General features: G+C 42.4%; 1 protein-coding gene across 6 annotated transcripts in view; it reads left to right on the top strand.

Annotated features, from left to right (window-relative positions):
• LOC307102429 (UDP-glucuronosyltransferase 2B31-like) overlaps window positions 1–27,699 on the top strand; it is a gene marked incomplete at both ends in the record, with an annotated part of 259,955 nt that overhangs the window by 209,759 nt on the left and 22,497 nt on the right. For 2 of the 6 annotated variants that reach the window (XM_079775986.1, XM_079775981.1), the window contains one exon: window positions 751–1,030. In XM_079775986.1, the coding sequence (XP_079632112.1) occupies window positions 751–1,030 (280 nt within the window). Of the gene's footprint in view, window positions 1–750; window positions 1,031–3,381; window positions 4,154–5,543; window positions 5,693–18,610; window positions 18,743–21,898; window positions 21,987–23,133; window positions 23,354–24,768; window positions 25,049–27,699 lie in introns of those variants that run through there. The other 4 variants (XM_079775987.1, XM_079775982.1, XM_079775977.1 and 1 more) reach the window with 4 other exon arrangements.

Here is a 27,699-nt window from a genome sequence, read left to right on the forward strand (position 1 = left end):
AGCGAAGCAGCCTGGGTCCTGGGTAACAAGGGAAGCCAGTGCAGGCAGCCGGGGGAAGGAAGGCTTATTCTTGCACGAATGTTTGTGTATCAGGCCTCTAGTTTTATTTTGATCATTTTAATAGATTTTATGAGGTATTATTTACATACCATAAAATTCACATGTTAAAATTACATAATTCAAATCTATGTAGTATGCTTACAGAGTTATGAAACTATCACCATAATATGCATTTAAGGCATTTTTGCCTAAAAAAATATCATATGCCTTAGAAGTCACTTCCTATATCTCTCACCCAAGCAACCATTGATCAACTCTCTATCTCTATAAATTAGTCCGTCTGGATATTTCATAATAACAGAATCATACAATATATGGTCTTTTGGAACTGGCTATTTTCACATGGCATAGTGTTTTTGTGTATGTTTTTAAAATATATTTTTATTGATTTCAGAGGGGAAAGAAGAGGGGGAGAGAGATAGAAACATCAATAAGAGAGAGAGAATCACTGATAGGCTCCCTCCTGCACATCCCATACTGGGGATCAAGCAAGAAACACGGGCATGTGCCCTGACTCAGAATCAAATGGTGAAATCCTGGTACACGGGTCGAGGCTCAACCACTTAGCCATGCTGATCTGTAAATAAAAGTATTTTTTAATTAAAAAAAAACAAAAACTTTGAATGGGAATTATTGGCTTAAGCAAAGTAACTTTCTTGCAATGTTGGTATCTTTGTGTTTCTCCTTTAGATATAAGGAGAATGCTATGAAATTATCAAGAATTCAACATGACCAGCCAGTAAAGCCTCTGGATCGAACAGTCTTCTGGATCGAGTTTGTCATGCGCCACAAAGGAGCCAAACATCTTCGGCCAGCCTCCCATGACCTCAGCTGGTTCCAGTACCACTCTTTGGATGTGATAGGGTTCCTGCTGGCCTGTGTGGCAACTGCTACATTTGTCATCACAAAATGTGTTCTGTTTTGTTGCCGGAAGCTTTTTAAAACAGGAAAGAAGAATAAAAGAGAGTAGTTGTTTCAGAGGCCTGAAGCTCATATGCCTCCTAGATAGGACTCCTCCACTTTATTCCAACAAGAAGTTGCAATGTAAGGGTCACTACCTCCGGTGACAACCTTACTTTTCACAATTTAGCTTCTCAGATCAAAATTTGTTTTCAAGTGACGACCTGATAAAGAGTTATAAATATGTCATGCCAAACATAAAGACTTATAAAAATTAAAACAAAAATAAAGCCATATAAATATACTTTTAAATTTGTTATTCTAATTGCAAAGTTATACCCAAAAATTAGCTTAATTGTGTTTCAAACATTACACGTGAACACAAGAACATTAAGTAGTCTATTCCCATATTAATATTATTTTGCAAATACTCAGAATATTTTAATATTATTTTGGTGCAAAATTCTGTAGTTTTATCTTTTGCTAAAGAAGCTATTCAAAAGTTAGAATTGTGCAAAATGATTCATCCTCCTACTTCATTTTGGGAGACCACCAATGCTCCTTTATTTTACTGTACATCTAGCATCAGCATCACATCTTACTTAAAGACATGGAAGTCATTTGCTTTCATCCAGTTTAAGTTAATTTATCATCAAAACCTATGTGGATTGAGATATATAACAATAGCTAATCTCTTCCTATTGTGAACTGAGCTATTTATGAAAAACATTGGTTTCAGTAGCTAATTCTCTTCCCCTCACAGCCCTCTAAAACAGTGCTTCTCAACCTTTCTAATACCGTGACCCTTTAATACAGTTCCTCATGTTGTGGTGACCCCCAACCATAAAATTACTTTCGTTGCTACTTCATAACTGTAATTTTGCTATTGTTATGAGTCGTAATGTAAATATCTGTGTTTTCCGATGGTCTTAGGCGACCCTGTTAGCGATTCTCTAGGTGCTGTAGAGCCTAAAACCATCGGAAAACACAGATATTTACATTACAATTCATTAACAGTAGTAAAATTACAGTTATGAAATAGCAACAAAAATAATTTTATGGTTGGGGGTAACCACAACATGAGGAACTGTATTAAAGGGCCGCAGCATTAGAAAGGTTGAGGACCATTGCTCTAAAAAGATTACAGACACAATTACCTCTAACTATCCATAATTATGACATTCATCCTATATAATAAAGATGTAATATGCAAATTAACCCTCATGCCCTCACAAAATGGCTGCCTATGACTAGACCAGAAAGGGGGTTAGTGAGGGATGACCAAACACCTGAACAAGCAGGCTGCGTGGGGTGACCAAGCTGGCAGGGGAGTTAGTTAGGGATGACCAAACAACTGAAAAAGCAGGTTGTGTGGGGGCGACCAGGTCAGCAGGGGAGTTAGTGAGGGACAACCAAACGACTGAACAAGCAGGCTGTGTGTGGCGACCAGGCCGGCACGGGACAGTTAGTGAGAGATGAACAAATGCCTGAACAAGCAGGATATGTGGGCGCGACTAGGCTGGCAGGGAAGTTAGTGAGGGACAACCAAAAAATTGAATAACAGGCTGCGTGGAACAACCAGGCCAGCAGAGGGGGAAGTTGGGGGCAACCAGGCCAGCATGGGGGGCAGCTCAGGGTGACCAGGCCAGCAGGGGGAGCAGCAAGAGGTGACTGTCTGGCAGAGGAGGTAGTTAGGGGTGACCAGGCCAGCTGGGGAGGTGCATTTGTGGGCAACCGGACTGGCAGAGGGGGCAGTTGGGAGTGATTAGGCTGGAAGGAGGGGCAGTGAGGGGTGAATACGCTGGCAGGAGGACCACTGAGGGGAACTGCTAGAAGGGAGCAGTTAGGGTCAACCAGGCCAACAAAAGGAGAGAAAGGGGAAGTTGGGGGAGACCAGGCCAGCAGGGGGGGGGCACAAAGGAGTGACCAGCGGGGAGGGGGGGTCAGATAGGGGTGACCAGGCAGGCAGGCAGGCAGGTGAGCAATAAGGAGCCAGCAGTCCAGGATTATGAGAATGATGTTCGACTTCAGGTTTAGCCCCGATACCTGGGATCAGGCCTAAATTGGCAGTCAGACATCCCCTGAGGTGTCCTGGATTGGAGAGGATGCAGGCTGGGCTGAGCAGAAATGCGCGCGCGCACACACACACACACACACACACACACACACACACGCTGTGCAATAATTTTGTGCACCCGGCCTCTAGGCTATAATAAATTACAAATCACAGGAAAACTGTAAAGTTGACTCAGCAAGATGATAGCACTTTGAGATATTAAACAGATTTGTATTAAAAATAAGGTCATTACTTTATAATTTTCTGACTTGCCATAAAATGCTTTGACTGTTCATTAAATGTATTTACTTTGGCTGTATGTGTTATATTTTAACTTCCTGATTGATTTCCCTTTGGACATAAGCATGAGCCATGGGAACCGGATCAGCCATTTGAAAAGAAGCCTGTGTACCGCCAGGATGCCTAAAAAGTGGGTTTCAGTTCTGCTGCTGCTACAGCTGAGTTGTCACTTCAGCCCTGGGAGCTGTGGGAAGGTGCTGGTGTGGCCCACAGAATACAGCCATTGGATCAACATGAAGACAATCCTGGATGCACTTGTGCAGAGAGGTCATGAAGTGACTGTTCTGACATCTTCAGCCTCAATTCTTGTTGATCCCAATAAACCAACTGCTATTCAATTTGAGATTTTTCCTACATCTTTAACAAAAGATGACTTTGAGGATCTTTTCATGCAGGTGATCTCTAAGTGGACAAATATGCCAAAAGATACATTTTGGGCTTATTTTTCACTAATGCAAGATCTCAGTCTTAAATATACTGATGTTATTCACACACTCTGTAAAGATGTAGTTTTGAACAAGAAACTTATGACCAAACTACAGGAATCAAGGTTTGATGTCGTTCTCTCAGATGCCATGGGACCCTGTGGTGAGCTGCTGGCTGAGCTACTTAAAATACCTTTTGTATACAGTCTCCGCTTCTCTCCTGGCTATAACATTGAAAAGTACAGTGGAAGAATCCCATTCCCTCCATCCTACGTACCTGTTATCTTGTCAGAATTAAGTGATCAGATGACATTCATGGAGCGAGTAAAAAATATGATGTACGTACTCTATTTTGACTTCTGGTTCCAAACATTTAGTAAGAAGTGGGATCAGCTTTACAGCGAAGCACTAGGTAAGTCAAGGCCTTACTTGGTATCAAGAAATCCTAACTTTCTTAGTGCTCTAAGAGGTGGGTTACTATAAGTATTTATTCAGAGAAATGTGTCTTTTATAAGTAAAATGATAAAATAACATTATATGATGATCTTTCATTCTCACAAATATTATGGAAATGCTTAAATTATAAAGGCATTGAGGAATTGCTTCCTCTTCTATAGTTTAGCTTGATTTAAAAACTGAAATATTTTGCCATATTACCTGAAGGGTTCTTTCACACTAGAGAGAGAGAGTGCTCTGTGCCAGACTCAGGAATCTATAATTTGAGTTTTCTAATAATTTAACATCCCTTCACTAAGCACTAACAACTCATCTGCTTAAACACTAAACTGTTTTTGATGTGTGGACATGTAAGTCACTAAACTACATTTTGTGAAAAATCTTAGTTCACTAAAGACAAAATGAGTCAAAATTAAGAGTGAGCACATCTATTACTATTATGAAAATATTCCAGCTATTATTTAAAAATGTTTTTATTCATGCACAAGTATTATCAGGCTCCTAAATTGAACCAAATGTAAGTATAGTACCAGGAACGTAGCCATACTCTCAATACTTCAGTTTATGGAAATATAGGATAAAGGGAATAGCTTGCTAAATTGCAGAAACTGGACTAAATAATCAAGAAAAAAATGTTTCTATAAATATGGTAGATTTAATTGATTGAGGAATTGAAATTCTTGTTTACATTAACATCTTTACTTCTGCAGTGTTACAGAGTAAGCAAATGCACGTTTAATTCTATAGTGGCTTAGGTTTAAAGATTTTCTATGATTGTGAATGTCCTGATGAGATGTTAGAGAAGAAAAACTATTAATTTATATATATTTTGTTAATATATATGAACAACATAATGTAAAACATGTATATTATATAAATACTAGAGGTTCAGTGCATGAATTCATGCACAGGTAGGGTCCCTTGGCCCAGCTGGTGATCGGGGCTGATGGAGGTTGAGGGGGCACAGCCAGCTGCGGGGAGGGACCACAGGAGGTTGGCCCCAGCAGCAAGCTAACCAACGGCCGATTCCATGAGTAATGGAATCCTGTCTGGGTCTGGGGTGAGGATGAACAAGATTCAGGGCTGTCAGGGGCCCAGCAGCAAGGTCTGGGTCAGTGCACATCATAGCTATGGGCTGGTTGGCCAGTCACTCTGGTCATTGGGTTGTAAAAGTTGCTTAGGATTTTATATAGAGAGATGTTTGCACTATCAAGCCAGAGACACTTTAAACATCTTTGGCTACATTAGTCAAAGTTTCTGGGTTTGTTTTTTTTACGAAAACAAAATGGAATATTCACTTTACAATATTCTTATTTTCTCCTCTTTTTGTTCTTTTTCCCTTTCAGGAAGACCCACTACATTAGTAGAGTTAATGCAAAAAGCTGAAATATGGTTTATTCGAACCTACTGGGATTTTGAGTTTCCTCGCCCACTCTTGCCACATTTTGTATTTGTTGGAGGCCTCCACTGCAAACCTGCTAATCCTCTGCCTGAGGTAAAACTAGTCCTGTTTGTTCTGCTTTGCATTTTCAGTAGGAATGATTCTGTGCTCTTCATTCAGAAGGACTAATCATACTCAGAGAGATATGGGAATATGGGTAAAGGGACCTGCCAATGGAAAATCATATATATTTTATACTATTTCAAGAATCTGAATGTAACTATCATTACAGAATAAAGACCTATACTTGGGAGATTTTGGAAATAGAGTCAGTTAAATTAAGGCCTTCATTATTCAAATCATTAAATATATGAGTCATTCATTAAAAAACTAATTTTAAAGTGATTAGCACAGTGCAAGGATAATGGGTGGATATACAAAGGAGCAGTGCAGACACCATTTTTGCTCCCACACACCAGATGTTTTACTTGGAAAGAGATCATATCAGCAAGTAATATAAACAGTGTGAAAATCTTCTCTAATAAAATGGTAATATGCAAATTAACCATCACTCTGCTACATTAGCCACGCCCACCATTCAAGCCACGCCCGCCAGCCAATCAGGGAGAGTATGCAAATTAACCCAAACCAAGATGGCTACAGCCACAGAGAGCCAGGTTTCCCAGGTAACAGAGCAAGCCAAGCTTTCCATAGCCGTTGCAGGCCTAAGCCTCCACTCAAGCTACAAAGTTTCAATTACAGAAGGTAAACAAATTCAAACAAATGGTGGCAGAATGGAGCTTGAGAGAGCAGGCCAGGGTTGCTGGCGGCAACAGGGGAAGCAAAGCTTTCCGCACACCCTGGCCGGGCGCACCCGCTTAAGGCTACAAAGTTTCAATTGTAGAAGGTGAATTAACTGCCACAGAAATGGCTGCCACCCCAGAGGGAACAGCAGGCATGGCTCCGCTCCAGGCTACAAAGTTTCAATTGTAGAAGGAAAATAAATCCCAGATACCAGGGCCTCTGCTTGGGTTGCCAGGGGGCGTGGCCGGCCTGCAAACCACCACAGGCCCCTCACTCAGGCCGCCCCACGCCCCAAGGGAACCCCACCCTGATCTGGGACACCCTTCAGGGCAAACCAGCTGGCCCCCACCCGTGCACCAGGCCTCTATCTCATCTAATAAAAGAGTAATATGCAGATTGATCATCACTGCAACACACAATATAGCTGCCCCCATGTGGTCAAAGATCCTGCCCCCATGTGGACACAAGATGGCCACCACAAGATGGCCTGCAAGGGAGGGCAGTTGGGAGGCACCCGACCTGCAAGGGAGGGCAGTTGAGAGGGACCAGGCTTGCAAGGGAGGGCAGTTAGAGGTGATCAACCCTAGGAGAGGGCAGTTAGGGGTGACCAGGCCGGCAGAGGAGGGCAGTTGGAGGTGTTCAACCCTGCAGGAGAGGGCAGTTAGGGGTGACCAGGCTGGCAGAGGAGGGAAGTTGGGGGCAAACAGGCTGGCAGGGGAGCAGTTAAGCATCAACCAGGCTGGCAGCGGAGTGGTTAGGGGGTGATCAGGCTGGCAGGCAGAAGCGGTTAGGGGCTATCAGGAAGGCAGGCAGGCAAGCAGTTGAAAGCCAGCAGTCCTGGATTGTGAGAGGGATGTCTGATTGCCCGTTTAGGCCCAATCCCACCAGGATCGGGCCTAAACGGGCAGTCGGACATCACTCCAGGAGTCCCAGATTGGAGAGGGTACAGGCTGGGTTGAGGGACAACCCCCTGCCGTGCACGTTTTTCGTGCACTGGGCTTCTAGTATTATAATAAAGAAAAAGCATAGTACTACAATAATGCTGGAGAGTATCCCATGAGAGTAAATCATAATACCTCAGGAGTGACAATAGCAATCTGGTATAAGTGAGCATGAGACATCCCTTGTTATTGTCCTCCTTCAACAACAAAAATTTGTTATCTCTCCTCGAACAAAAGTGCCAATGCAAAAGGACCTGGAAAGTGTCTTGCCCACCTATGCATCAGGTAACAAGCAGAAAGACTCCAGTACTGGCTGTGACACCTACAGGATATTGTGAATTCTTCCAGCCCCTCTTAGCTGTAGTCCAGGTACTCCTACCTGGCTTGGGCAGCCACCTATGGAGGAGAGAGCTTTTGGAGAAGTCCAGATTTCCAAAGGAGAAGCTTCAGCACTCTGTTGGAACAAAAAATAGATATATTTGAATGCATTGGTGTGGGCAACAGGAAAGCCTGATTTTGCCAGCATCATTCCTCTTCCAAGGCAGCTCAGTGGAAGACTAAAAGAAGGACCGCCCATGCCAGTGATTTCTCTCACAGGGATAGAGAGCCGGTGAGTGGATGCAGAGCTTCCCCTGGTTTGTAGGGTGCTTCCAAAGAGCTCATTTCTCTCTCACAGCATCCAGAGTATAGAATTGGGAGCTCAGTAATTGGCAAGAGAGAACAGATCTGGAGAGTGGCAAACAAGATTAGCGGGGGGCATGCTAAAGATACAGAGTTCCTCCTGACTGCATTCTGTACTCCATCAGGAAGCCTGACCACAAACCACGAAGAAAACCTTTCTTACAGATCCCCACTCCCCATACTGGCATGTGGACACCAACAGTGACCTGCATTCCAACTCATTATTTCCTCACCTCTGTGGCCAGCTCCATGTAGAAGCTGCCAAGGGCAGCAGCAAGAACATGATTTGATAAAAGGCTAGGAAGCAAGAGCAGAATACAGACAAGGGTTTACAGATATGAGAGAACCACACACTTGAGCTGTAGCACTACCTTCAGGAAAATAAAAGAAAGAAGCTCAGCATCTAGCCTGGTGATTTATATGGAGGGAGGACAAACAGGCTCAAGAATTCTCCCACAACAGGGAGCATGAAGAACAGAGCAGGCATATTCATTTAAGATCTGAAAAAGCCTTATCTACAGCAGTACTGATAAAAGGTATTTCTACCCTGAAAGTAGTAAACATAAGCAGGTGATTGCTAATTCAAATGCAAAAACAGCAAGGCAAAATTCCAAAGAACAAGAAAAATCAAGGAAACATTAGGTCACCAAATTTTACAACAATCCTTCAGAAACCAAATACAGACGTGGAGATATATGATTCACCCAGTAAAAAGTCAATATAGCTGTGCTTGGTGATCTACAAGACAGAATCTTGTGTACTGTTGGTGGGAATGTAAAACCGGTGCAACCACTATGAAAAATAGTATGGAGCGTTTTTAAGAAGTTAAATAGAGCTGCCATATGATCCACAAATGTACTTCTGCGTATACTTCTAGAAGTAAGAAAAAAAGGATATCAAAATATATCCATAATCTCATGTTTATTGCACCATTTTTCACTAGAGCTACTAAATGGAAACAAATCAAGAGATGTGCAATACACACACACACACACACACACACACACACACACACACACACACAAATATTGTTCAGCCATAAACAAGGAGGAAATCCTACCATTTGGGACAACATAGATGGACCATGAAGGTATTATGTTAAGTGACATAAGGCACACTGAAAAAGACAAATATAGGATATCACTTACTAGTATATGTGGAATCTGAAGATGAAAAACCCCATAGAAACAGAAGTATAATGGTGATTACCATGAGCTGGTGGAAGAGAGATTAGTGGGTAAGAAGAAGTTGGTCAAGGGTACAGACTTGCAACTCGAAGATGATTAAGTTTGGGAGATATAGTGATTGTAGCCAACAATACTCTTTATATACTTGAAAGTTTCTACAGATTAGATCTCAAATGTTCTCACCACAAACACAGAAAGATAACTATGTGACCTAAATAGAATTGTTCTCTAATATTAGGTACTAATCATATTATCTATATATATAAAAGCCTAAGCTACTCACATCCAGGGGGCAGACGCTTAATGCAGGAGCTGCCCCTTGGTGGTCAGTGTGCTCCCACAGCAGGAGTGCCGCTCAGCTGACCAACAAGAACCAGACACCAGGCTCAAAGCTGGTGAGCACAGCTACGCCAGCACTAGCCTCTCCTACCTCTGCAGCAGCACTACAGGGCCGTGGAGGCAGCAGATACAGCGAGGCCAGATTGAGAGTGACAGCAGCACAGCTCGGGCTCCACCCTGGCCGTCTGCCACTTTACGCACTACCACACCCCTAAGGGCCTGTGGGGATTGGGCCAAAACTGGCAGTCCGATATTTCCCAAGGGGTCCCAGTTTGCAAAAGAGCACAGGCCAGGCTGAGAGACTCTACCGGAGCACAAATCCATGCACCTGGCCTCTAGCAATATTTAAATGAATCAACTCAATACACTGTACACCTTAAACTTACAGAATGTTATATATCAACTAGAGATCTGGTACATGGATTCATGCACCAGTGGGGTCCCTCAGCCTGGCCTGCAGGGATCGGGCCGAAACTGGCTCTCTAACATCCCCCAAGGGTCCCAGATTGAAAGAGGGCACCATCCAGGCCAAGGGACCCCCACCAGTTCACGATTAGTGCCAGGGAGGGACCACGGGAGGGCTCTAGGGTGTGTTGGACCCTTCTTGCCCAGTTGTGATTAAGGCCGTCCTTCTGGGGAGGGACTTTTGGGAGGTTGGATGGCAGGGGAGGGTCCGCGGAAAAACTCCAGGGCATCTCAGGCCCATCTTTCCCAATCCCAATTGGCTGGACCACAGCAACAAGTGAACCAACTCGTCTGAGCATTAACTCCTGGTGGTCAGTGTATGTCATAGCAACTGGTCCAACAGTCAAATGAACTTTCGTACAGGCAGCATATTAGGCTTTTATTTTATAGGATTATATCTCATTTTTTATACATAAGTTTGAAGCAATGATTAGAATGAGAAAGTAAACTTTTTATGTGAGAAGGGTTATGTCTTGATTTTTCAGAGGAAAAACAACAAGTAAACTATTTAAAACAGAAAAATCAACAGAGCGAGGGCGGGTGGATAGATGAGTATGAAGTTGGGACCAGATATGAAATTTTGGCTCCTTACACATTTTGGGTGAGAGCTAGAAAGTACACTGAGTAATCAGGAATTTTTATAGTACTGAAAGTAGTAAAATTTGAAAACTGATAAAAAATCAGGACACAAAAGAATAATTCTGAAATAATTCTGAACATGACTTTGCCACAGCAACTTTAAATACATCAAACTGAGTTACTCAAGAGGGTGACCAGATCTTTGGTGCAGAGAGCCCAGTTGTACCTCTCCCACTGTGGGGCAGGTGCTCCCTGGGAGATTCAGCGAGGTGATGATGAGGGCCCCTCACAGCCAGGTACACGTAGCATATTCTACTAGAACTTCCATTTTACAATATGATTTCAGAGCAAAAGGTGTCATACACAAACATGTCAGAAACATTGACACAAATAAGTAACTATATAAGGATTATTCTGTATTATAAATAGAAATCTTAAGGCTATTTCATGGAAATTCTGGACAATAATACCAGACTAATGAATTATACTAATTCTCCAGCATGTAAGAAGTGATTTAGGGAGAGAGGTCCAAGATTTCATCATAGGAAGACCCTGAATTGATACCTTCCAATGACACTTAGAATACACCAATATGAAGAGCATTTCCTCCTGGAAAACAGCTCAGGGTTGACTGAACAGCTTCTGCACAAAAAATAAGAGAGAAACTGCGTAGAGAAGGTTGAGAAACTGCGAGAACTCTCCAGACTCTGTGGAAACACTTTGGGATTGGAGGTGCCTGTGAGTGCCAATGTTTACATTCTCTTTCCAATGATAGCATGGGCAAGAATTCTATTCAAATGCTGTAGCTCACCTGCAAGGCTACCATAGCGTTTCCTAGTCCACTCACCCAACATTGCCCCACCCCCAGGTTCAGACAGAAAAACTGCCATGGCAATGCCTCAGCCATAGGGCGCTGGCTGCTCCAAACCAGCCAATCAGCTTACAAGGGTGCCCCAGAGCTGAGCACCCTGGGAAAATTGGCCCATGATTGCCTCAACTGTGGCTAGCCTGCATGCCAGGAATCCCCTGGTACCTCAAACAACCACTTCAATTCCAGCCAACCTGCCAAAGCCACGCAGCACACACAGAATACACAAAGATCGTTCCTACACAAACCCACTCCATCAGGTTCAGGAGAGGTGGTTGTTTCATCTAATTCTTAGAAATAAACCTGGACAGTAAAACAAACGAGCAAGTACAGAAGACTTGGAGATATAACAAATTGATCTAATACACAGAAACAAACACAAAGAGGCAGCAAATATAGGGAGACAAAGGAACAGGCCACAAATGAAAGAATAGAAGAAATCTCCAGAAAAAGAGCTATACAAGAAACACAACCTTCAATGAAGGAACCAGGAAGAAGCATAAAAACTGAACATATCAATTACTAGCAAGAAAATTGAAATAGTAGTTACAAAAATCAACTCCCAGTAAATAAAAGTTCAGGACCAGATGATTTCTCAAGTAAATTCTACTGAACATTTAATTCAACCAAACAATACATACCTATCCTTCTCAAATTATTCCAGAAATATTGAAAAGGAAATAACAGTCCCAAACTCATTCTATGAAAGCAGTCAGCAGTACCCTGATACCAAAACCAGACAAAGACAATACCAAAAAAAATCGCAAGACAGTAAATATCTCTGATAAAATAGATGTGAATATTTTCAACAAAATATTAGAAAACCGAATTCAACAATATATGAAAGGATTATACATCATCCTCAAGTGGAATGTATTCTAGCAATGCAAGGATGCTTCCATATCCACACAAAAAATCAATGTGATAGACAGCATCAACAAAACCAAGGATATAATCATGTGATCATCTCAATAGATACAGAAAAATAGTATTTGACAAATCCAGCATCCATTCATTATAAAAACTCTCAACAAAGTGGGTACAGAGAGAACAAAATGTCAACATAATAAAGACCATATATGACCAATAAAATCCACAGCTAATATTGTATCTAATGGTGAAAAGCTAAAAGCTTTCTTCTGCAATCAAAAACAACACAGTGATGCCCACTATTGCCATCTTTATTTAATACTAGGGGCCTGGTGCATGAAATTCATACATTGGGAGGGGGGTCCCTCAGCCGAGCCTGCCCCCTCTCACATACTGGGAGCCCTCAGGGGATGTCCTACTGAGACAACCGGGCTGATCAGGGGAAAGCATCAGTCCCATCACCCCTGCTGCTGCAGCCACTGCCAGTCATCACAGCCACCAAGGTATTTTCATCAACACGAACTCCAGTCCCTTCACCATGAAAAAATGACAACTTTCTTTAGGCATTTTCAAGATGTGTCTTTCATAGGATATGACATTTCTTTCTTTATTTTTTTTTATCCTCACCTGAGGATATGTTTACATTGATTTTTAGAGAATGTGGAAGAGAAAGGGAAAGACAGAGAGAAACATCAAAGTGAGAGGAACACTTTGTTTGCCTCCTGCATGAGCCCTGACCTGGGCCCCAGCCAGAGAGAAGCCTGCAACCTAGTTACATAACCTTGATCAGAATCGAACCCAGACCCTATGGTCGGCAAGCCAAGGCATTATTCACTGAGCTAAACTGGCTAGGGCAGGATAGGACAGTTCTTAGCCCTCCAGCAGCAGACCTTCATTTTTTTCTCCAGGAGTGTGGTGGAAAAACACTAGATCACCTTTTTGGATTCTTATACCCAATTTTCTAAGAATATTACCAGTGGCATACAGAGAGCTTAGCCAATGAGCGGTCAGAAAAGGTGTTTCCTCTGTAGTTCACACCGATTACCTCTGATCTCGGGCTCCGGTCCTGCCAAAACCTAAAGCCTCAGGGCCTTGGCAGGAGCCCCCCAGCTCACTCTGATCTCTGGTTCTGCCCCTGCCCAGGCCCCAAACCTCTGGTTGGGGCTTGGGGCCTGGGCAGGGGACCCTAAGCTCCCTCCAATGGCCCAATCACCCTGCTCCACCCCTGCCCAGGCCCCAAGCCTCTGGTTGGGGTTTGGGGCCTGGGCAGGGGAACCCCAGCTCCCTCTGATTGCCAGCTCCACGCGTGCCAAGGCCTAAAGCCTCAGGGCCTGGGCAGGGGCCACCCAGCTCTCTCCAATCTCTGGCTCTGCCCCCGTCCAGACCCCAAGCCGCTGGCCGAAGCTTGGGGCCTTGGCAGGGGTCCCCCAGTTCCCTCCAATTGCAGACACCACTCCTGCCAGGCCCCAAGACTCTAGCCAGGTCTTGGGGCTTGGGCAGGGGGCCCCCAGATCCTTCTAATTGGCCGGCTGCACCCCTATGCAGGAGGCCCCTGGCTCAGGCCCTTCCCAGGTTGCTCAGGACCCACGGGGGCCCTACCTCGGAGTGACCTGGGTGCTGAGAAAGTTCCCAGGACGCAGGCTGCTGGGCGCCTACATATGCAAATTTTATTGGGTTATTTTGCATACTCACTCTTTATTCGGTTATTTTGCATACTCACTCTGATTGGCTGTGGACATAGCGGAGGTACAGTCTATTTACATGTTTGTCTATTATTAGGTATGAGAGTATTAAAAGGCTTAGCTAGAGCAATCAGAGAAGAAATAGAAAGAAAGGGAATTTATATTGGAAATGAAGAAGGGAAATTGTCACCATTTGCAGATGACATGATACTGTATATAAGGAACCCTAAAGATTCCACACAAAAACTACTAGAACTGATAAATGAAGTAAGTAAAGTAGCAGAAAACAAAGTAAATACCCAGAAATCATTCAACAAAAAGTGTTTTCAAGAAGGTAGAGAAAAGGGTACTCCTGTGCATGGAGCAAGTTTGTAAATTGGTGGAGCCACTATGGAAAACAGTGTGGAGCTTCCTCAAAAAATTAAAAATAGAATAGCATACAACCCAGCAATTCCACTTCTGAGTATTTATCAGAGGTAAACAAAAACACTAATTTGAAAAGATATATACACCCCCATGTTCATTACAACATTAACTATAATAGCCAAGATATGAAATCAACCTTGGTGTCAATCAACAGATAAATAGGTAATATGAATTTGGTCTATACACACCATGAAAAATTACTCACCAATATCAAAGGATCACATCTTGCTAAATTCAACAACATGAAAAGACCTAGAGGGTATTATGTTAAGTTAAATAAATCAGGCCGAAAAAGACAAATACTATATGATTTTACTTATATATATAAAACCTAAAAAAACAACAACAACAACCAGAAACAGACTTATAGATAAAAATTATAAACTAACTACAGGCTCAGTGTATGAAATTCATGCACTTGGCAGTGTCCCTCACCCTGGCCTGTGCCCTCTCCAAGTCTGGGAGCCCTTGGAAGATGTCCGACTAAGCCAGCAGTTGGACATCTTAGAGCTGCCACAAGAGGCTCCCACCACTGCCACTGTGCTCGCAAGCCATTAGCCCGCCTTAGGGCTTCTGGCTAGGCATCGCTCCCCCTGTGGGAGCTCACTGGCCACCAGGGGCAGCTCCTGCATTGAGCGTCTGCCCCATGGTTGTCAGTGCGCATCATAGCAACCGGTAGTTCCACCATTCGGTCAATTTGCATATTACCCTTTTATTATATAGAACTTAAGGCCCAGTGCATGATATTCGTGCATGGGGTGGGGTCCCTTCAGACCTGCCTGCACCCTCTCCAATCCAGGACCCCCTCAGGGGATGTCCGACTGCCGGTTTAGATCCGATCCCAGGGATCGGGCTTAAACCGGCATTCGGACATCCCTCTCACAATATAGGACTGCTGGCTCCTAACTGATCACCTGCCTGCCTGCCTGATGGCCCCTAACTTCCCCCCTGCCAGCCTAATCACCCTACCTGCCTCTGCGTGCCAACCTGATAGCCTCAAATTCCCCCCGTACCAACCTGGTTGCCAATTACTGCCCTACCCCCAGCCAGACTGGTTGCCCCCAACTTCTTCCTCTGCTGGCCTGGTTGCCCCTAACTGCCACCCCTGCTGGCCTGGTCACCCCCAACAGCCCCCCTGCCAGCCTGGTCACCCCCAACTGCCCACCCTTCCAGCCTGTATGACAGCCTGCTTTTCAGTCATCCATCCAGTTGTTTCAGTCATAACAGCCTCTGGCTTTTTATATATTAGGATGGTTGCCAGAGGGGAGGAGGTTGGGAATGGAGAAAAAGGGGAAGAGGAATAAGAGGCACATACTTCTAGTTATAAAATAAATTAATCACTGGAATTTAATGTACAGCATAAGGAATATAGCCAATAATACTTACTATAACTTTGTGCAGTGAGATGGTTACTAGACTTATCATATAGTAAAGTATATAAATGTCAAATTACTATATTGTACACCTGACACAAATATAATATAGCATGACAACTATATTTCAATAAATTTTTTAATGATTTGTGGGGAAAGCTTGGGAGAATCTGACAAAAGTTAAGATGAGCTATAAATTATTATAGAGATGATAAAAAAGATAAACAGTCATTCTAATCATAATGAACTTTTTCTTAGTTTTCTTAGTCAAAGAAATAAAATACTAATGAATATACTAAAATAATTCTCCAGAAAACCTGACAAGCATAGACACAAATAATTTAGTAGAACTACAATAAAGAAATAAAGGTGAGTCAAGATATTGTTGTGTAGTCTCATTATAAGAATATATATTATTTATTGATAACATTATAAATGAAGAGTCTCTAAAAGCATTTCCTCTTCACTACTGTTTACTGGCTTTATTTCATTTCTTCCTTATACACCTCCCAAACACACACACACACACACACACACACATTTACACAAGTACCTATGTAATCTATATATATAAAAGTCTAAGCGTTCATCTGACCAGCTGACTGGTCAGTAGGTATAATGCGCACAAACCACCAGGGGCAGATGCTCAACACAGGAGCTGCCAAGCTGCAATGACTTAGCAGCAGTGGTTCTCAGGTGGCACATCCCAGAACCAGAGAGGAGGGAGGCTGATTTCACCTTCGGCTGTGGGCTTTTTTGTTGCTGGGGCACTGTCAGCCGCAAATTTGGTTTACTGCACAGTTGTGTTTGCATTCCACACCTTGTATGACAGCAACTTTACAGAGTGCCCTCTCGCACTCCAGGACCCCTGGGTGGATGTTTCAGCTTGATCCCCGCAGGCCAGGCCGAGGGACCCAGACAGCCGGAGGGATCCCCGCTCACTCTGCAGACACCCTTCAAGCCAAAGAGCTGCCCCAGGTGTGACCTGCTGGAGGAGGACGGTGGGGGGTTGGCTCCAGGATGTGTCTGGCCAATCTCACCCAGTCCCGCCCCACCAGCCACCTTCTAATTAATTTCCTTTCAATGTGCATGAATCCATGCACCTGGCCACTAGTATGTAGTAAGGGATTTCAAGCTCATCAATTGTATACTCCAAAGGAAATGAGAGAGATTTGGTCTCTTCAACACAGCCACTAATAATAAGAGAATGAAGGTTGCTCAAAAAAATAAAAACAATTATAATTTGATCCAGCAATAGAACTTACGGGTATATTCAAAAACAGTGACAACGGAATCATATTTATAACACTATTCACAAGAGCTAAAAGATAAAATCAACCCGAGGGCCACTGATAGATAAATCAATAAACAATCAATACACACAATGTATTATGTACTGTGAGTCAGCTCTGACTCCTGAGGACCTTATGAATGAGTGATGTCCACAAAATCCTACTTTTAACAGCCCTCTCAACTCTTTTAGACTCATGCCTATGGCTTCTTTTATGGAGTCAATCCATCTCATATTTGATCATCCTTCCTGCTGCCTTCTATTTTTCCCAGCATTATCTTTTTCAAAGAACCCTGCCTTCTCATGATGTCCCTGAAAAATGAAAGTATCAGTTTTGTGATTTTTACCTACTGCAATATTTCAGGATTAATTTGCTCGAGGACCCACTTGTTGTCTTTCTGGTGGCTCAGGGTATCTGCAGATGAACATTACTAAGCCGTAAAACTGCTATAACAAAGATGAATCTTAAGGACATTTTGCTAAGTGAAATAGGCCACAGACAAAAAGAGACTGCATGATTCCACTTATGTAAGGGATTTAGACTTGTCAAATTCATAGAAACAGAAAGAAGAATGATAGTTGTCAGGGACTGTTAAAATGGGAAATGGAGAATTACAGCTTAAGAAATATACAGTAAAAATTTACAAGATGGAAAAGTTCTGGAGATAGTTTATACAACAATAAGGAGATATATATATATATATATATATATATATATATATATATATATCCTACCTAATAATAGAAAAATATGCAAATTGACCGTACCTTCGCTATGCCCATGATTGGCCAGGAAGCGCGGGGGGGGCGGGACTCGGGGTGGCCGGGGTGGCCGATTGGGCCGGTGGGACGCTGAGCTCGCGTCGCCAGTGGCGGTGCGAGCTCAGCGTCTGCGCCATGGCTGTGCTGCGGCACAGAAGGGGCCTCTGGGGCAGTGAGCTCACGTCCCGCCGCGGACCATCAAAAGCAGGGGAGCTGGGTGCTTGTCCACTCAGGCACCAGGCCTTTCAGAAGCCTTTGCTGGCCAGAGGCTTCTGAAAGGCCTGGTGCACCAGCGGACAGGCACCCAGCTCCCTCGTGATCGAAAGCGAAAGCGTGGGAGCTGGGTGCCTGTCCACTCAGGCACCAGGCCTTTCAGAAGCCTTCGCCGCACTGGAGGCTTCTGAAAGGCCTGGTGCACCAGCAGACAGGCACCCAGCTCTCCCGCGATTGAAAGTGAAAGCGTGTAAGGGATCCTACACGTGCATGATTTAATCATGCACTGGGCCTCTGTATATATATATATATACACACACACACACATATATATATATACACATACATATACATACTACTGAACTGTACACTTAGAAATGGCTCAAATGGTAATTATATTATGTGTATTTTAGCATAATTTAAAATAACAAGAACTATACTAATAACTTCTTATAATACTTAATGTTCTCTTTGGCTTTTTGAAGCAATTATTTCAATAGTGTTCACTATGCTATTGTCTTTTGTAATGGAAAAAAATTCTTCCTTCCCAGGAAATGGAAGAGTTTGCCCAGAGCTCTGGAGAAAATGGTATTGTGGTGTTTTCCCTGGGGTCGATGGTCACTAACATGACAGAAGAAAGAGCCAATGTGATTGCAGCAGCCCTTGCCCAGGTTCCTCAAAAGGTTAGATAAACTCCCTTAGAGCAGAAAACTAATGAGTGTGTTAAACTCTGTAAAGTGTCTGATTAAGAAATTTCTACATGGAAGGTAAAGTATTAAAAGAGCTTCAATGATCTTAGATACCAATTAGAAAAACAAAATACACGTCAGGTGCTAAAGTAGTATAGAGGTTGTTTTTGATGGGCAATATGGTATTAACATTCTGGTCACAAAGTAGTATATATCAAAAGTACAGTGTGAAGTTTGGTATTATAATAGTACTAAAGGTCTGGTACACGAAATTCATGCACGGGGTGGGGGTGCCTCAGCCTGGCTTGTGTCCTCTTGCAATCTGGAATCCCGCATGCATGTTGGACCTACACCGGCAGTCAGACATCCCTCTGGAAATCGGGGCCACTGCATGTACCAGTGATCATACCTTCATACAGGTGAAAGGCATCTTACTGTTATACAGGCAGCTACATTTTTTGACCTGATTATAAAAAGTAGTGCATAGCATGATCCTTCTGAGGCAGTATACCATTTTCCCCATCTTTTGGGTGGAAAAACTGAGGCAGAGAGAAGTTAAGTAATTGGCTTTGTCACACAGTTATATGTGTCAGAATCAGGGCTGACCACAAAATGTGCAAGTCAGAGTCCATGCATGTCATTGCTGCATCATCCTGTTTTATCGGTGTTAGAATAGCTATGCCAGGTTTTAATTTTTAAATCTAAGAGACTGTCCCCAATATATAGGGTAGGGTCACAAGGCCTGGCCAGCAATCAGGGCCATCTGTGGGGTGACCAGGGAGCAGAGCGATCGGGGGGCCACCTCTGGCACCCGCCTTGACTGGTGACATGGCACAGCTGCTGGCCGGCCCTGCCGCCAACACTGCTGCTGGTCGAATTCTCCTGGTGGTCAGTGTGTGTCATAGCAACCGGTCGTTCCTCTGGTCAGTCGATTTGCATATTAGGATTTTATTACATAGAATTATAAGGCAGGAACAGATATCACCAAATCCTATCCTGTCATTTGCTTCATTTTCTTGCAGGATTCCTAGAGTACTGTACACACTACAGATGTTCTCAGATTGGAGTTAAATTTTAACATTAAACAGGGAATGATAACAGTCTGAAAGGCATCATACAGTTTAGACTTGCCAGGGAATCCAGTCCTCTCCTACTTTCCCTGGATTTTGGATTAGGTCTATACAGTGTTGCAAGGTGATATTCAGCGTAAGGATGTCCAGGGCTCACCAAGCTGCATCCAGGTACCTAAGCCAGCCACCATGATTAGAGAAAGGCCTGTAGAAAGGAAAGAGAACCTTCCTGGTGGGCTGGGCCCTGCTAAATTCTGAAGCAGAAAGACATAAAAGAAAGGGTGGAGGTGGGTTCAGCCCTCAAGGGGACCCAGTGATTTATAATATGTGGCCTCAAAACAACCCATCAGAATAATAACTGATAATAATGATAATGATGATGATGATGATGATGGAGGAGGGGAGGGGAGGAAAAGAAGGAAGAGGAGGTGTAGGAGGATGAGATTTCAGAGGAGCAGGAGGAGGGAATATAAAAGAGTCAACCAGAAGCAAGCCTAGTGTGGCCCAGTTTCAGATGCTACCCTTTCTCCATAAATTATGGTAGTGAATTATTCTAATACATAAAGTACATTTGAAGGCACTGGGTAATAGGGAACTACTTTTTGCTTCGTAATGTAGCTTTTAGTGAACTACTTTTAGTTTCCTAATGTAGCTTTCTCTTTATCACCTATGCAAATTTGCTGAGAACGTGAAGTAACTTTAACACTCACATAGCAAAAAGATGTTAACCACTATAAACTAGAATCCAGTTTACTGGTCGACTTAGAAATTGCTTGGCCATTTATAATTAATTAACCATATTAATCAATGCTGTCAATGTATTGTAGCATGTTTTGTAGTATTAACAGTCAGATGAATAAAATTACTGTCATCATTATATTTGATCTTTTCAACGGGTAAACTATTATTTATAAAGTGTCCATGGCTTTTCTTTCTAACGTTTTAAGAAAATTTCCTACAGACTGATTCATTTGCCTCTCAACATAACAATTATGGCTGGTCTCATTTTCGGTTCTTATAAGTGTATTTCTTGTATCACATGATCTCACGCAACTAGGGGAAATAAGCAACAACATAAACTGATGAACAAAAACAGACCCGGAGACAGGGAAGCATCGATCAGACTGCCAAGCCTCAGAGGGAAGGTAGGGGAGGGTGGGAGAAAGGGGGAAAGATCAACCAAAGGACTTGTATGCATGCATATAAGCCTAACCAGTGGTCACGGACAACAAGGGGGTGGGGGCATACGTGGGGAGGGATTTGGGGTGGGAATGGGGGGGATGAGGATAATTATGTGATACCATAATCAATAAAAATAAATAAATAAATACTACATAAAATTTGCCTTATAAAATAAATTCTAAAATGGGGGGCGGGGAGAAGAAAAAAGAAAATACTCAATCCTAGAAAGAGTGATAATACTGGATTTAGGTGAAAATTTCAACTTGGAAGTGCTGATTAATGAGTAGAAAACTAAAAGAAGTTAAACATACTCATTAAGCAGACATTACTTATTATTATTAATAAACTTTTACATATCAGAATGATTCAATTCTCATGAGTAGCTGATTGCACTGATTTTGTAAATCAAAAGATGTAAAAAACTCCAAGGTAATTTATGAAATTAGTGAATATAAATAAACCATTTCCCCATCATTCAAAAAGAAATAAACAAGTTAACATTAAATCTGGATGATGAGATTTAGAATAATAAATAATTAAAATAAATGCATAGACTATTAATTTGCTGTGTTTTGCACTACAATTATATGACTACCTAAAAAATATTATATGCTTGAATTGGTCATTGATCATCTCATTTGTCTAACCCCAAAATGTGAAACATCAAGATTGCACTCATACCTGACTAAATATAAAAATAAGTAACACGCAATGTAAGTATTTATGCCTCTTACATCAGTGTTTTATTGGTTCTCATTATCAACATGTCTTGTTCTCATTCCCTTATCTGTAATATGTCAGGGATTTAACTAGATGACTCTTAACCTATTTAGTATTATATCATGATATAACTCTACAATTTAACTCAAGAAATACATTACCTTATTTACCCTAACAGGTTATATGGAGATATGATGGCAAAAAACCAGATACCATAGGGCCAAATACTCGGCTCTATAAATGGATTCCCCAGAATGACCTTCTTGGTAAGATTCTGGAAAACCCTGAAATCAGAATCAAGTCAACCAGAATGATAAACAGTTCACTAGGATAGAAATGTATTGGACATTTCTTATTGAAAACCTCAAAAATAAAAATGAACTTCCCAATATTTATTTCCCAGTCCTAGGGGGTAAGGATTAGCTATAACAGTTGGCATCTTATTTTACACAGCCATGTTCTGTATGGCCACAAACAAAAGATTTTTTATTTCATGTGTAATTCCTCTCAGAGAGAATATCTCAACCTTTTCCTAATTGTCACTCTGCTTCCTAATTCTCTCCTTACACCAATCATATAACCCACGGTAAGGGTGTACAGGCATTCCTGAAAAAATATCAGCTTCCCTTTTATTGCCAGTGACTCTCCATTTTCCATTGGGAAAATAATTTAATATCTCTTTCTGAAGTAATAACACTTTCTTTTTTTAATAGCATCGAACCGCCTCCCAGGTCTTCTTCTTCTATTTTTTATTTTTAATTTTTTTATTGAAGTCAGAGAGGAAGGGAGAGGAAAAGGGAGATAGAAACATCAATGATGAGAGAGAATTATTGATTGGCTGCCTCCTGCATGTTCCCTACTGGAGATCAAGCCGGCAACCCAGGCATATGCCCTTGACCAGAATCCAACCAGGGACCCTTCATTTTGCAGGCTGACACTCTATCCACTGAGCCAAACCAGCTAGGGCATAATAACATATTTCATTATAATGTGTAGCTTTTCTTTCTTCTGATTCCTGTACCACCACCATCCCATTGTCTGCTGCCTTCACATCTACATATCACACTCTGTCTTCACCATTTTATTAAGAGAATATATTTCAACATGCACCACCACTTTTTTTTTTGCATACACTTTTTAAATCCAGAGTATTCTCTTTCCATGTGTCCACTGGCAACTTATATTCATTTTTGAGACACAAGAAACACACCTATCTTCTATGTTAGCCTTCACTGTCTCTCCAGCAAACTTAGGTGCCTCTTCCTATGAGTTCTGAAAGACACTTTAATACAGTCTGAAGTGTAGATCAATCTGTTACTAAATACATTGCCTCTGCCAGTGCCTTTATTGCACAACTCTCATTTTATTACAAGATTTATAATTCATAATTTGCTGAAATTCACCCAATCCTAGGCCATCCAAACACCAAAGCCTTTATAACTCATGGTGGAACCAATGGCATCTATGAGGCGATCTACCATGGGATCCCTATGGTGGGCCTTCCTGTGTTTGCGGATCAACCTGATAACATCGCTCACATGAAGACCAAGGGAGCAGCTGTCAGATTGGACTTGAACACCATGTCTACTGGAGATTTGCTCAATGCATTGAAGACTGTTATTAATGAACCTTCGTAAGTACCACATGTTTTTTATAGATAGTATTTATACATATTTTATTTTGTCAATAGTGTATCTTAGTTTTATCCCATTTTTAAGAGGCTAAATTTAACATTATTAACATGAGGTAACCTAAATTGAATCTACTTTTATTTTCGATGACACAATTACTTCAAAGTTGCATATTAACCCCATGTATGTAATGGGTAGCCATCTAAAGCAACAATTTTCTCCTCCAATAATATAAAGTTATGTAGGTAATTATATGGACACATTTTTTTTAATATGATAAAATGCATAAAAGGAAGATTGATAAACTAGAAGAAAAATAATAAATTCTTTACCTAAATAAATTTAATATCAAAAATTTCTGAAACTATAAATATCTTTACATTCAAAAAATTATTATCATAATAATAAAAGGCCAGGAGGCATTATGACATAAATGACCAAACTACCAGTCGCCGTGAAGTGGCATTGACCTCCTCATCCCGGGTCCGGTGGGTGGTGGCAGTAGCCGGAGTGAAGCAGCCCCAATCCCAGATGCCTGGCGGTGGCCAGAGCAAAGCAGCCAGGGTCCCAGGTGCCTAGCAGTGGCAGGAGCAAAGTATCCTGGATCCCGGTGAGTGGCGGTGGCAGCCAGAGCTAAACAGCCTGGGACCTGGGTGCTGGCAGCAGCCAGAGTGAAGCAGCCGGGTCCTGGGTACCAAGGGAAGCCAGTGCAGGCAGCCGGGGGAAGGAAGGCTTCTTCTTGCACGAATCTTTGTGTATTGGGCCTCTAGTTTTATTATGATCAATTTAATAGATTTTATGAGATATTATTTACATACCAAAAAATTCACATGTAAAAATTACATAATTCAAATATATGTAGTATGCTTACAGAGCTATGAAACTATCACCATAATATACATTTAAGGTATTTTTGCCTAAAAAAATATCATATGCCTTAGAAGTCACTTCCCATATCTCTCACCCAAGCAACCATTGATCAACTCTCTGTCTCTATAAATTATTCCTTCTGGACATTTCATAATAATAGAATCATACAATATATTATCTTTTGGAACTGGCTACTTTCACATGGCAGTGTTTTTTGTGTATGTTTTTAAAATATATTTTTATTGATTTCAGAGGGGAAAGGAGAGGGAGAGAGAGATAGAAACATCAATAAAGAGAGAGAATCACTGATAGGCTCCCTCCTGCACATCCCATACTGGGGATCAAGCAAGAAACACGGGCATGTGCCCTGACTCAGAATCAAATGGTGAAATCCTGGTACACGGGTCGAGGCTCAACCACTTAGCCATGCTGATCTGTAAATAAAAGTATTTTTTAATTAAAAATAAAAAACAACTTTGAATGGGAATTATTGGCTTAAGCAAAGTAACTTTCTTGCAATGTTGGTATCTTTGTGTTTCTCCTTTAGATATAAGGAGAATGCTATGAAATTATCAAGAATTCATCATGACCAGCCAGTAAAGCCTCTGGATCGAGCAGTCTTCTGGATAGAGTTTGTCATGCGCCACAAAGGAGCCAAACATCTTCGGCCAGCCGCCCATGACCTCAGCTGGTTCCAGTACCACTCTTTGGATGTGATAGGGTTCCTGCTGGCCTGTGTGGCAACTGCTACATTTGTCATCACAAAATGTGTTCTGTTTTGTTGCCGGAAGCTTTTTAAAACAGGAAAGAAGAATAAAAGAGAGTAGTTGTTTCAGAGGCCTGAAGCTCATATGCCTCCTAGATAGGACTCCTCCACTTTATTCCAGCAGGAAGTTGTGATGTAACCTTACTTTTCACAATTTAGCTTCTCAGATCAAAATTTGTTTTCAAGTGCCTACCTGATGAGTTATAAATATGTCATGCCAAACATAAATACTTATAAAAATTGAAACAAAAATAAAGCCATATAAATATACTTTTAAATTTGTTATTCTAATTGCAAAGTTATACCAAAAAATTACCTTAATGGTGTTTCAAAGATGATATGTGAACACAAGAACATTAAGTAGTCTATCCCCATATTATTATTATTTTGCAAATACTCAGAATATTTTAATATTATTTTGGTGCAAAATTCTGTAGTTTTATCTTTTGCTAAAGAAACTATTCAAAAGTTAGAATTGTGGAAAATGATTCATCCTCCTACTTCATTTTGGGAGACCACCGATGCTCCTTTGTTTTACTGTCCATGCAGCATCAGCATCACTTCTTACTTAAAGACATGGAAGTCATTTGCTTTCATCCAGTTTAAGTTAATGTATCATCAAAACTTACAGAAATATAACAAGTGCAAATTGCTTTCTATTGTAAACTGAGCTATTAATGAAAGATTTTGGTTTCAGTAGCTAATTCTCTTTACCTCACAGCCCCCTAAAGATTCACCTGATTGTTTTCACTCTCCTTTTAGTCTTTGATAATGGAACAATTCAATGATTTGTTGAAGGCAGTTTGAAATAATGATTATTTCATACTAGGGGACCAGTGCATGAATTTGTGCACCTTGAAAGGAACTGTGGGCTGCGAGGCTGCGGTGGACACAGGGGCAGGTCTCGGCCCATCCTCTGTGCCCCTGCCTGGCCCCTCCTGCCTCGGCCCCCAGTCCCCTCTCTGCTGGCAGCTCCTCTCCCACTGCCCCATTCCCACACGCTAATGGTGCAGATTGGGGCCTGCGCCAGCAGCAGGTGTGAGTGCGGCCAGCGCAAGTAGCGGCTCTGGTGCCAGCAGCAGGCGGAAGAGGGGCCACTGGTGGCAGCAGGTACGAGAGGTGTTGCCGGCCCCCATAGTCCCTCAGGAGGAGGGGGAGGTGGAGAAACCCTGAGGGGTGATCAGGGCCAGCAGCTGCTGCTGGCACCCGCTGATGGCGCTGAGCATTCAGGGCAGGCGCCAGGCACCAGCAGTGGGTGCAAGCACTGGTTGGGACCGCAGCTCATGGGAGCAAAGAAGTTTCAGTAACCGCAGGAGGCTCACCTTGATGACAGCGACTGGCTCTCCACCTTGGTCTGCTGCCCCCGCTTACCTGCTCCACCATCCCACTGCGGCCAACACCCGCCATGTTCCGCTCTCACCCCCTGGTGGTCAGTGCACATCATAGAGACCAGTTGTTCAGTTGTTTGGTTGTTCCGCCTTTTGGTCTATTTGCATATTAGCCTTTTATTATAGCGGATAACTCATACTAGATCAGCATGTCTCATTACTTCTTTCTTTCCTCACAAGTCTATTGTTCCATCCCTCCGATTAACCTTATATAAAAGCATTACAACCTTCAGCATGGCAAAATAAAAAATAAAAAACACAATCATTTCTTTCTTTTAAATCTAGGCACACCATGACTGACCATTATCAATAGCAATGCAAAGAAATACAAAAATCATGAACATTTTATGGAAATAGGAAAATCAAGTCACAAGGATTTTCAAGGCTGTCCTAAAACATACGCACCAGGATTAAAGTGGTCCAGATGAGGAAATCATTTCTATCTTTATTGGTCAAGAAGACCATCATCAGAGTCTCACAATAAATATTATCCAGACTAAGGCATGAATTCATTTTAGAAACAAATGAAAACATTATTGCTGGGGGAATTATAGGGCATATTTATCACTGCATGTCCATAGAACTCTTCTAGATATTTGAAATAATTTCAAAGGAAAACAGAAATACACATTGTCATTATAGGTAATAATGTTAAATCATGCATATTAGCTTAATTGTCCTCAGATCTACTCTGTAACACATATAACTGATAAAGGTTGGTAATCATTGTAGAATGAGAAACCTTACAAAACACAAAAACAAAAAACATTCCAAGATGGAAATACATGGAGGACATGAGCAGGCAATTCACAGAAGTAGAAATGGCCAATAACATATCAAGGATGGCAAAGGCCCTGAGTTTAGGTAAACGTAAACTGAGTCAGTAAGTTGTTACCCACCGAATATTTAACAAACATAAGAATCTATGCGGGAAGGGCCTCCTGGGCTGCCAGAAAGTACTCACCTTGAGGGCCCAAGCTGCCCAGGGGGAGGAGGCGCTGAGTCCCTGGACACAGAGGCTGCTGGCGGCCTTCCAGCGCAGCAGGAGCCAGGGCAGCTGCTTCCTGGGTCGCCTGGCGCCCAAGCCTCCAGGTCCCGAGGTGAGACTCTGCGCTCAGGCGGCTCTAGTGCTTCTGAGCTGGGCGAGCACCCACAGCTGCACCCGACAGTGGCGTCCTTGCTTAGTCCTCGGCTGTGGTGGGCTCCACTGCCCCTTGCTCAACACCGGGCAGCAGCCTGTGCAGGCCGCCTTGGCCTTGTGGACTACGGCGTCGTAGAAAGCAGCTAATTGGTCCGCTAGGTACTGCGGAACCACGCATGAGCC

The sequence above is a fragment of the Cnephaeus nilssonii genome (assembly GCF_951640355.1).
Source record: "Cnephaeus nilssonii genome assembly, chromosome: 1".
In the NCBI taxonomy this organism is placed as follows: domain Eukaryota; kingdom Metazoa; phylum Chordata; class Mammalia; order Chiroptera; family Vespertilionidae; genus Cnephaeus; species Cnephaeus nilssonii.